Below are 12,598 nucleotides of genomic sequence, written 5' to 3'. Positions count from 1 at the left end.
CCTCAAAGCCATCTAATACCCAGCGAAAAAGAGGCATTTTTCTCCTCTTAGTGAAGATCATAATCTTAGATTTATGATGGTTTATTTTAAGACCTTTCCTAGAACAGTACTCAGAAAAAGTTTGCAAAGACCTTTTCAAACCAATTCTTGTGCGGGACAGGAGAACTGCATCGTCAGCATAGAGTAGAATTGGGGTGGGATGACTTGCAAGCTTTGGGGGGTGGCAAAACTCTGAGAAATTGGTTGCCATATCATTCAGGTATAGATTAAACAAGAGAGGATTACCGCTCTTCTAGTCTCTTTTTAGTCTGTGGTATCAGAACCCCAAAAAAGATGTTTTGTGGCATTTTAAAGACTATATTGTTTATTGTGGGATAAGCTTTTGTGGACTAGAGACCACTGCGTCAGATGTATGAAGGGTGCTCTCATTGCTTACGTACATACATATGTATGGGTTCCATTTGTTGGGAGAAAGGTGGGCTTGTAAATGTTTTAAATACGTACATAGGGTGGAGTAGTACGGTAAGTGGTCGGGTCAAAAGCCAACAAAATGTCGATCAGTAACTTTTCAGGCCTGCCTGTTTGCCAGGGCTTTTGAGGGAGTCTGAATTGGCAGGGTTCTTTTAAGGGGGGCAGGGGAAAAAAATGGGGTTGGTTATTTTCTTTTTGCTTTTGAACTGAAAACATTTTTAACTGTTACTGTAAGCTGCCTGGAACCACAAGGAAATGCAGGCTATAAATGTTTTAATAAATAAATAAGCGTGGATTGGGGGGGTTATACTTTTCTGTTTTCAGATTCTTTTGAGTGAAGTATGTTTTCAAACTTTTCTGCACATCTAGGCTTTTAAAAAGTAAATTTGCATACCTGGCGCCATAAAAAATGCTTTCCTGAGGTGCTATTTAAACTGAATGTTTTAGTAGCTCTACATGGAAACTAAACAAATCTGCAATTAATTTTTTTTAAAAAAAATACTACACACCAAGAGCGTGCAGCAAAGAGGGCAGATATTTTATTAAGAGAGTTCCTGACGTTTGACTTGTATAATGCAAAGCTTGTGTAGTTTGAGACCCCAACCTTTACATTTAACGAGCTATGTTCCAATCAAATGTTTGGGCAAGTATTTGCTTTCACTGTATTTCATATGGGAAAATCTCCACAAGGTTGTGGCACAGTTCTCTGCTTATATACCAACAAGATCAAAAAAGAGATAGCGGTCTCCTCCTCCTCCTCCTCCTCCTGTTCTGTTTTGCCTAAATCGCTTGATATTCAGAGTGTGTGTAGTGATTCCCATTTCCTGAAAGGGGCATTTGTTTTCATGCCTTGGCTGTCACCCAGTGGCAAGATAGTGCAGAAGTGTAAACATTGCTTATGTGAACAGAGTTAGTCAAGTGCTAGGAAGGTATGTGTAGATGGGACCACCTCTACAGTATACTTTGCACAGAATTGTGGGTTAATTAATTTTTTAAAAATCAGTCTCACAGTGGCATGCCATTGGTCAGCCAAGTAAACCACCCATAAATGCAAACTGACAGTTGTAAAACTTCAGACGTTCCTGTATTTGGATCCTATTGCTCCTATATCCAGCATGAACTGTTTCATACTGAAAAGTGGTCAGCCTGAGCACCCAAATTGAGACAGATTATTGCTAAAATTGTGGCCTCACAAAGCTCACCTTGTTTTAGAGGGAAGAAAGGTACTGATAGTTCTGGAAGGAAACATCTTGGAAAGTTCTGCTGAACTACACTTCTGATTCATTTGAATGCTTTTCAATGCAGGAAGTTTTCAGTGCATTACATAGCTAAGAGTCAGGCTTGCAGTCCTGAGCTTTGTTTTATAAAATCAAGACTAGAACATCAGCTTCTACGTCTTGGGACATTTGGTCTAGCCTAGAAGTTATGTGCCTTGAGCTGGATAGCCCAAACCAGCCCAGTCTTGGAAGCTAAGCAGGGTCAGCCATGGTTAGTACTTGTATGGGAGACCACCACTGAAGTCCAGGGTTGCTGTGCAGAGGTGGGCAATGGCAAACCACCCCTGCTCGTCTCTTGCCTTTAAACCCCTATGGGTTCACCTTCAGTCAGCTGCGACTGAAGGTGACTACCAAAAACGAAGGCATGTGCCAAGAAGTATAAAGTGATACATACGGTAATGTATTTTATGCTGTTAAAGCAGTAACATAAGTTTAGGCTTAATCAGAAAGTAAGTATTGTATATGTTTCAATTCTCCCCCCCCCCCCAAATTTCTGGGGTTTTGTCCAGAAAAAAACAACAATTTTTTCTATTCTTTCAAAATTTCCCAGCATTTTATACCAACTATGGTTACTACTATAGTTGTAAGATGCTCTCTTATTAATTAAACTAAAAGATGTTTTATTGTAGGTATTAACGAAAGTATAGGTCCAAATCATTCATTAAATCACACATTTCCCTACTTTGGCTGGATTAAGCTTCAATATAGTCACCTCCATTCAGACCTTCATCATCTCCACACACTGATTCAGTATTTCTGCTGCTTTTGTGAATTCAGAAGAAGAAGAGTTGGTTTTTATACCCTGCTTTTCTCTACCTTTTTAAGGAGTCTTACAACAGGCATGCTAGGAAAAGTTGAGGGCAGCAGGAAAAGAGGTAGACCCAACAAGAAACGGACTGACTCAATAAAGGAAGCCACAGCCCTCAATTTGCAAGATCTAAGCAAGGCTGTCAAAGATAGGACATTTTGGAGGACTTTCATTCATAGGGTCGCCATGAGTCGGAAGCGATTTGACGGCACTTAACACATACACGCACACAATTCCCTTGCCTTCTCCCCACAACAGACACATTGAGAGGTAGGTCGGGCTGAGAGAGTTCTGGGAGAACTGTGACTAGCCCAAGGTCACCCAACAGGCTTCATGTGTAGGAGTGGGGAAACCAACCCGGTTCACCAGATTAGAATATTGGGGACATTATGTACCAAATTTCTAGATGATGTTTCCAAGAGGCTTCATGAAGGTGTAACTAGCTTGAAGGACAAGATGGGACCTTGTGGTACCCCATAAGCAAATGGTCGTAGGGCAGAAATCCCCTAGCAACATTTTATGGAACCTGCCATCAAGAAAATATCAAAATTGTTGTGGTACTGAGCCTCCCATGCCCATTTTGGTTAAGTGGTCCAGAAGAATTCCATCGTTATTGGTATCAAAGACTGCAGGGGGCTGGTTTATTTAATTCATCTATTTATTAAAACATGTATATCCCATCTTTCTTCGTGGTTCAAGGTGACTTACAATAACAGGTAATGTCCTAGGTTGTTATGGGCTTCATAACCAGCAGCTTGAAGGTTCCAGGTTTGGGGGGGTGGGCTGGGCAGACAGTGCCCAGGTGCCCCCTCATGCCTCCCTTTACACTCCCACTTGCTTGCCCCCACCTGCCTGCATCTTTCTCCTGCTTGCAAGCCTTCCTGTATCTCATGTTCAGTTACTTGTACCACCGGTACCACCTCTACACCCTTTCCCCAACAGCACTGGCCAGTGTACGCAGTGTACCAGGAGTGCCTCTGCTCGTGCACCATCTACATGCCCTTCCCCATTAATGGAGAGCGCAGGTGGTTGAACAGTTAAAGCAAACAGATGGGGAAGGGCATGCAGACAGGTGGTAGAGGAGGTGTGTAGGTGGGATGAGAGCAGCATGGTGTAGTTGTTACGAGCGGCAGATCGAGAGAACCAGGTTTGATTCTCCACTCCTCCACATGAAGCCAGCTGGGGGACCTTGGGCTAGTCACAGTTCCCTTTGAACTCTCTCAGCCTCACCTACCTCACAAGGTGTTTGTTGTAGGGAGAGGAAGGGAAGGATATGGTAAGCCAATTTGATTCTCCTTAAAAGGTAGAGAAAGTCGGCATATAAAAACCATCTCTTCTTCTTCTTCCCCCCATCAGAAGCCACGGGCCCTGGTAGCTGCCCCACCTCAGGGTATGCTGATGCCAGCCCTGGCAGAGAGGTTCAGGAGGATCAGCAGGGATACATTCAAGGGCAGACTGGCCCTTATGGCCACCCGGACTTTCCCCAGTGGACCAATGGCCCGGGGAGCTGCCTCTCCTCTGCCCACCCAACCCAGGCCAGGTCAGCCCAGTGGCAAGGCGAGCACCACTTGTTCAAGTTGCGCTCAGCAAAGGCACTGTCCTAGCAGGGAATAAGAAGAAGAGTTGGTTTTTATATGCTGACTTTCTCTACTATTTAAGGAAGAATCAAACCGGCTTACAATCCCCTCCCCATCCCCACAACAGACACCCTGTGATTTAAGTGGGGCTGAGAAAGCTCAAAGAAAGCTGTGTCTAGCCTAAGGTTGCCCAGCTGGCTTCATGTGTAGGAGTGGGGAAACCAACCCGATTCACCAGATTAACATCCGCCGCTCATGTAGAGGAGTGGGGAATCAAACCTGGGCCTTTTATGCATGGGAGGCTTTTCCTTGGATTTGGCGCTCTCTAGATGCACATTTTCCCCATCCAAATTCTCAAAACTCTGCATCGGGGGTTATTTTTCAGTTCTGAGAATTTGGATGGGGAAAATGTGCATCTAGAGAACGGCATATCCAAGGCAAACCTCCCATGCATAAATGACCCTGGTTCGCCAGATTAGAGTCCACCGCTCCTAAACACTGCTCTTGACCACAACACCATGCTGGAAGGAAGATGCCACGACACCATCTCTCTTCCAGCTGACTCTTTCTCCCTCCATGGTGTGGGTGGGCTTTTCCAGGGCTGCTTTGGCCTCCCAGTCCACCTGTGGATACATTCCCTGTCAGCTGACAGTAAATAATCTGCTAGGGCAACCAGATCCGTTTCCATACTATAACCGGGTCTGACTCTAGATAGAAAAGGGGCTAGATAATCATTTTTATCCAAGAACACCTGGAATGGGTTAGTTTACTGTAATGCATTCTACATAGGGCTGTCTTTGAAAATGAAGCTCCAGTTAATGCAAAATACAGCAGACAGATTGTTGACTGGTATAAATTACAGGGATCGTGTTATGCCAAACAACTGCGCTGGATTAACTTCCAAGGCTAATTCAAATAACCGGCCGTTACTTTTGAGCCATAAACAACTTGGGATCGGGGATAACCAAAGATCCACCTACTTCCATACATACCTGCCCATCAATTAAGATCTTCCTCTGAAGTGATATGAGCAACAACAAGAGAACAGGATGTTTTGGCTATAGCTTCCCAATTAGGGAATGTTCTCCCTCCATGTCTCTGCCCGGTACCAATCTCCTTAACTTTTCAGGACCAGGTGAAGGGCATTCAGCAATTTTGTAGCATCCGTACTTCTTTTTCATTTCGGCTGATTTGGGTAGTAGCCGAGGCCATATGTATACATGTATACATGAAGTGTATTTCAGTCTTCAGCATGCATGTGTGAAAAACCGAAAGGCCGTTTTAAAGATGCTCGTATCAGGTTTTTGAGTCAGCAGATGGCCAAGCAGAAAGATCGATTTGCAATTTACATGTTAACCTTCCTGTTTTTTATGATGCACGTTGTGATTTCAGACTACAGCTCTTCTGTCAAGACTTCTCCACTTTTTTAACACTGAAACAAATGGAAGCAGGGTAATTCCCCCCCCCCCATGCCAATTATATCTGTTTCAGCTTAGTGATAGCCTCCTTCCACCTGAGGCTCAGAGCTTTTCAGGTCTGACAACAAAGGTCAAGTCTGTCTGCAACCACAGAGGCCTCAGATTGGCCGTAAATAGCATTATTAGGTATTTTTGTAGGGGTGAAAAGTCTTCTTTTTCCAGGAGCACAAGTATGTTACCTATCCAAGGGAAAACCTCTTCTGTAACACAGCAGTAAGTAGTTTGTTTTAGAATGTATTCTTGGAGAGTCTTTCCCAACTGCAGTTACGTGCTCGTTTTAGTGACTCCGCACAACTGGCATTAATTCCGTATTCCTTTTTAAAAATTGTAGTAGGGGTTTTTATGCCCCTTTTTTGTGTTTAACTTCAAACTTCGCTTTCAGTGTAAAGATTAATGTCCTAAAATAGACAGGATTAAAAAAACAAAAACCCAACCCGTCCAGATGGAGCTTGGGTCTCTGATTTATAATAGTATTTATCAAAGGGGTTTGTAACAATTTTTTAAGTTTTGCAAGAGTTGAATTGTGGTTTTTGAATAGATGAGATGGTGCTCTGCAAGACTGGAAACCTGTAATCTTAACCAGGGAGCACAATCTATATAGTCAGTGTAACACTGTTTACATTTATGTATGTGGTCTCAGTTGGCAGGAGATGCAGTCAGAGTTCTCGAGAGCCCTGGCATATCGTGGCGTAACAAAAAGGATGATAGATATAAGAAACAGATGTTGAGGGTGTATGCATGTGCCTCTGAGTAAGTCTGGGGCTTGTTTACCCTGGAAATATTCAATATCAAATTATTAGTGCACAAAAGTGGTTTGCTGTAGGTTAAGGTTTGTAACATGCCAAAAGGGAGACTTCATTTAGAGCTTTTTATCTTGGCAGTAAAACAAATACAGCCCTGGCAGTCCAGGAGATCTTTAAAAGGAGCGCATGTATTAATGATTTCTTGGTTAGACAAGCAGTGGCTCTAAACAATAATCAAGGGCTATGCAAACATATTCCAATATTATGCAAGTAATCAGTTGGGTAGTGTGACCAAGATGGGCTTTCATGCATATTTCAGGAAGCCATTAAAGTGGCCTTGGAGCCATACCCTATCAGTAGGGTTGCCAGCTCTGGGTTGGGAAATACCTGGAGATTTTGGGGGTGGAGCCTGGGGAGGGCAGGGTTTGGGGAGGGGAGCATCCTCAGCAGGGTACAGTGTCATAGAGTCCACCCTCCAAAGCAGCTGTTTTCTCCAGGTGAGCTGATCTCTGTTGTGTGGAGATCAGTTGTAATAGCGGAAGTTCTCCAGCCATCACTTGAAGGTTGGCAACCCTGATTTCTTCACATGCTCTAAATTTGGCCCTCTGCAGTGCTTCAGAGCGAATACTGCCCCATTCGTCTCTAGGAAGTGAAGGCCAAAGCAGCTGAGACATCTGGAGTTCTGTGTTCTGAACTCCCAGCATTTTTAAAAACTTAGTCACCTGGCACTCTAGAGGCCCAGTTCAGATGATGACTGTGATGAAATGGTGGGCTGTTGTATACCCTTGCCATCCACTTTGTTTTCCTGAGGAGCCGCAGTTTGCCTAATGGAGAAATGTATGAGTACAGACACAGGCACCTGTATGTTTGCCAGACTGGGCTTGCTTGGCCCTTTGAGGGCCAGTTTACACGATGCAAAGTCCAAGGGCTTTGAATCACACATGAGTTGGGAGTTCCATTCCTTCCAGATGCAGTAGGTCCCAACTCTGATCAGGACTGCGGGACACTTGGATACGGGCCTTCAGGCTACCCATTGTGCCATTTTTCTAACCTGAAGGGATGGGAGGACCACGGCTAAAGGTAAAATTTCCAATGGAGCAAATAGTGGCTTTTCACAGCTGTTACAAGTTGGGAAAATGGCTCAAGTGGGGGACAAGGCAGAAGCCCCTTCTCCATGTGGGCCATGATCCTGATCAGAATGGGGTCCTACATGCCTGAAGAGCAGGGAACGTGTGATCCAAAGCTCTTGAGAGCCAGCATGGTATAGTGGTTAAAAGCGGTGGTTATGAGCGGTAGACTCTAATCTGGAGAACAGGGTTTGATTCCCCACTACTGCATGAGCGGCAGACTCTAATCTGGGGAACCTGGTTGGTTTCCCCACTCTTAAACATGAAGCCAACTGGGTGACCTTGGGCTAGTCACAGCTCTCTTAGAGCTCTCTCAGTCCCACCTATTTCACAGGGTGTCAGTTGTAGCGAGGGGAAGTTAAGGTAATTGTAAGCTGCTTTGATTCTTCCTTAATGGTGGAGAAAGTCGGCATATAGAAACCAATTATTCTTCTCCTTGGCATGTAAATTGGCTCTAATTCTACTAAGATTTCATTACATGTTTATGCTACCATATTTTTCCCGTTGCTTCACTGAGGAATTTTTTTTCTACATCCACTCTTTTCTTCTGGTTTAGGGGAATGTATTGTCGTCATGTACACCTTGTCTAGAATTTCCAGAGGTGGTTTTAGCTCACTTGATTAATTGTTTGTATCAATATCCATCCATTTTCCCCCCACCATGGAATTGCTGTTGCACCTGCAGCTTTCTTGGAAAAGGCCCTCCTCAAAAAGTTTTGCACGGTGGCCACATGGGCTGTTGTTCTATCTTGGAACCCATTGCTCAGGCAAGGATCTTAAACAAGAGAACTTTAGGCATGGTGAGCCCTAGGGTACTTGGGTCTGGAGGATTTGTTCCCTGGCGTGCTTATGAAGAGGAAGAGGGAAATCCTTTCCCGATCATAGTATCCTGTCCACCCCAGGTAATTACTTAAATCCTGGTCTGATGGCATGCTATCCTTGTTCTACTCTGTTTTAAGCATTGGAAAGGGCCAGATGTTAGTCACTTTGCTGCTTTGCAAGTTATAAGACCCAGCTGCAATGTTATTGTCTCAGTTTGTTTATGGGCATTTCAGACAAAGAGTATAAGCCGGGAGGCAAAGTTCCAAGCTCTACAGCAAGGGAATAATTTCCCTCTTAATGCTCTCAGACTGTTCTGAGTGAGGACAGAGGTAGCTCTTACTTGCAGGATCAAACTTTCCAGTGGACAGACAAGATGGAAGTGCAGGAAGAAAGGCAAGATTGGTACAGTAATAAGGGATTAGCAAAAGCAGGGTCAAGAAACCAGTCATGTTTTGAAGTGATTCATCTGAAGATCTGAATTCCATAGAGGTAACTGTGTTACAGCATCATCCTAACGCCGTTTAGGATGACACTGTTAAGACTGTTGTAGTAAGAATGGAACAGGAGTATAATGGTACCTTAAAGACTAACAAGATTTTGTTCCAGCGGAAACTATGCTGAGCTAGAGCCTACTTCCTCAGATGCCACAGTCTGACATGCAGTGCCTATGGAAGGATGTGGTATTTCTCATTGGTCTTGTTTGTTTGTTTGTTTGTATCCCACCTTTCTCTCCAATAGGGACCCAAAGCAGCTTACTTTGTTCTCCTCTCATCAGTTTTATCCTCACAACAACCCTGTGAGGCTGAGAGCGTGTGACTGGCCCAAGGTCACCCAGTAAGCTTCCATGGTAGAGTGGGGATTTGAACCTGGGTTTCCCGGATCCTAGTCCGACACTTTAACCACTGCACCAGTCACTGCAGGGGTTTGTAGCCAGCAGGGTAATCCAAGTGCAGAAGGAGTGGTCCCAGTGATGGGGAAAGAAGACAGGAAAGCAAAATCAAGTTCTTGTAATGTTGCAACGTCCATAACAGTGGTATTTTAAATGTATATTTTGCAGGGAACTGCACAAGGCTGGAAGTTATTCCAAAAGACAATTAACTGCAGTCCTAAAGAGAGTTATATCCTTCTAGGTCCACTGAAATCACTGGGTTCGAAAGGGTATAAATATGCTTAGGATTGCCCTGTCAGTCCTGAATGCCACATGTTATCTTCTTGTGTGAGCTAATACGGAACAGCATTGATTTTTGGTCTGGGAAGCAGGTGTTGAATCCCAAACCATTTATGACTCACTGGGTGGCTTCCGTCAAAATGCTTGTTTGCAGTGGAGTTCAGTTTCCTGAGACCCTGAGAATATGAACGGTCTACCTCTCAAGACCGATGGGAGATGCAGCAAGACATTCAGTCACCCTGCGTACTTTCAACAGTGGTGCATAAACAGTAAAAATGAAAATATGAAATTACATCATAGAGGTTCTGATCATATTCAGCACAGAATACAGTACGATGGGGGCATTAGATTATTAAACTGTTTTGTACCCCCTTTTCTTCCTTATGCAGAACCATGACTTACATACTATTTTTATATCTAGCTGTGGTGCCATGTCCTTGTTTTATTACAGCTTCTTATGAAATCTGATTTCCTGCTTTCTGTCATATTGGTGGGTTGTTGTTGTTTTTTGTTTTGTTTTTTTGCATACTTTATATTGGCAGTGTAAATCTGCCTGCCTTGTTTAATGTTTCAGATTGTCCTTGCTTCTCTCCACAATACCTGGATGTTGGAAAGCAAAATCATATAACCACGTTGCATCAATTTATATAAAGCTGTAGTTACTTTAAACAAAGGGTTTGTGTCCTCAATCATTCTGTCTGCATCAAAATAATTGTATGATTACGTACAGGGCTGATTTTCTACTTACTTTTCATTCCTGGCAAACTCATTTTACATAATGAACAGGAATTAGATGTTCTTGCTTGATTTTTTTTACATGAGTGAAATCTGTGTTTTATTTCGTTTCCAAAATAAGGGATTCACAATTAAAGATGTGGACAAACTGTGTGGAATTAAGCATTTGAGGTTATGAAATCAAAGTATGCCTGATTTTCTTTATCTTCGTTTCATCTGCTTTGAATTTTGCATATCTTCCCGAACAAAGCCATGTTTGTAAAGGATATTAAGTTTTGTTTGGTCTTCCTCTCCATTTTAAAGTACTCAGTGGACTTTAATACGAAGTTATGATCCCCTAGACTGATTGATATATAAACATAAGACAGATGGTTTAAAGATGACTCTGATGATAATTCATTTTTCAGCTAGACATGAAGATACTTTGATTACAGTATGTTTAAGCAATTATAACACGGTATTCAGTGTTAGCCTTGTCGGTAGGGAGCGCATGAGAAACAAGCTACACGTTATTCATACCTAACAAAGGGTGCACTGTGGTGTGACCCATTTTAATTCCCAATGTTAGGTTAGCAACATAGAAATTTAAAATATGTCATACAGCAAGGTAAATAAATTGAACATAGACTCAATATAGAGTTAAGTACATAGTTTTTTGGCATAAATATTTGTTTTGGAAAGTATTTGTTACTATATGAAAGAAACCAGTATGTTTGAATTTTAGTTTGACTTTGCATGCAGCTCGTTAAAAAGTCACATGGCTTGTTTTTTAAGTTTACAAGATCCCCAACTATATAATGTAGTTTATTTTATTTTAATTTTTTTAATGAAAAGGTTTTTTAGGCAAAGTGCTGTGGGGGTGGGGGAGATTGTTCAGGACTCAGAAGACTCAGTGAGAAAGCATATCTTGTTCTAAACCATGTTTGTACAATTATTTATGGAGAATTTTGGCATGTTCTGATATAAATTACTATACCCTAACATACCACTGTTGATGAACTGATACAAAAAATATCACATATAAACATAAAAAAGCCATGCTGGATCAGACCAAGGTCCATCAAGTCCAGCAGTCTGTTCACACAGTGGGCAACCAGGTGCCTCTAGGAAGCCCACAACAAGACGACTGCAGCAGCACCATCCTGCCTGTGTTTCACAGCACCTAATAAAATAGGCATGCTCCTCTGATCTGGGGGGGAATAGGTATGCATCATAACTAGTAGCCATTATAACTAGTAGCCAATCACAAACAAGTCTTGCCACCATCTTTAGCTAATGTACAATTACACATTGTTTTTCATTTGATTCCCCCAATGTGTTCCTTTGTTAGGATAATTGATCGCTTGGATGGCGTTCGCTTGTTGTGGTCTTTGTTGAAAAATCCTCATCCAGACGTCCAGGCAAGTGCAGCATGGGCTATCTGTCCTTGCATTGAAAACGCAAAGGTAAGAAAATATTTTCTAAATTTAATACAGTTTGCATAGATTACTAGCAAAATGCCCAGCAAGTAGTCAAAATGTGTATGGTTATATGGGTTGTTGCTTACCTGTGTATACACCCATTCATCATTTGCCCTTTAATTACCAGGCCTGCTAAATATTGCAGTATTTACCGCTTTCTGTCAGGTGAATTGTGTTGGTTGCTAGACATGCAAGTTGGTATAAGATGCAAATGGAGATTGGTATGATGGCTGATGGTGTTATTATAAAGGCACTGATGGTTCTCAGAAACAAAGTGATATTCCCCTATGTAACTCTTAGGGGGAAGGGGAAGCGAAGATTAACAATTATAGGCTCCCCAAACATAGTCTGATACTGTCTTCTCTCTCTTAGCTTTCCAACAATCCCTTACTTATATACATAAGAGCCATCAGGTTGCTACTGACTTGTGGTGAACCTAGCAAGGGGCTTTCAAGGCAAGTGAGAAGCAGAGGTGGTTTGCCACTACCTTCTCCCATGCAAGTACCAATACTGCTTAACTTCTAAGATCTGATGAGATCAGGCTATACCATGCCACCTTACCCTCCCAGTCCCTTACTTGCCTATGTGGAAAAACCAGTTCATGAGGAGAAGGCAGACACACTAGCAGAATCTAGTCTGATGGCACTTTTATTGAAAAGTCTGATGGCACTTTCAAGAGTAACAAAATTTGTGGCCAAGAGCTTAATTTGACTGATGAATCATAGAAGACACAGTGCAGAAGCTATCCTGGAAATAAGCCTCATCTGTATTTACCTCACACACACACACACACAAAGTAGAAGCAGCCTGATTCTTCAATTACGCTATTTTAAGCAACTACAGACCATGTTCTGTGTTAGTCTTGTTAGCAGGAAATATCCACTGTGTATGCTTTTTTCTTGGATATCATTTTAAAAATGCAATGCAGTGCAA

General features: G+C 42.5%; 1 protein-coding gene across 1 annotated transcript in view; it reads left to right on the top strand.

Annotated features, from left to right (window-relative positions):
• The window catches only part of ODAD2 (outer dynein arm docking complex subunit 2), an 83,224-nt gene that overhangs the window by 44,853 nt on the left and 25,773 nt on the right, over positions 1 to 12,598 (top strand). The window contains exon 16 of the mRNA XM_056857605.1: positions 11,536 to 11,650. Within this exon, the coding sequence (XP_056713583.1) occupies positions 11,536 to 11,650 (115 nt within the window). The remainder of the gene's footprint in view (positions 1 to 11,535; positions 11,651 to 12,598) is intronic.

The sequence above is a fragment of the Euleptes europaea genome, chromosome 11 (genome assembly GCF_029931775.1).
Source record: "Euleptes europaea isolate rEulEur1 chromosome 11, rEulEur1.hap1, whole genome shotgun sequence".
NCBI lineage: Eukaryota > Metazoa > Chordata > Lepidosauria > Squamata > Sphaerodactylidae > Euleptes > Euleptes europaea.
The sequence above is the reverse complement of the archived record's forward strand: the minus strand, read 5'-3'. Positions and strand labels throughout refer to the sequence as shown.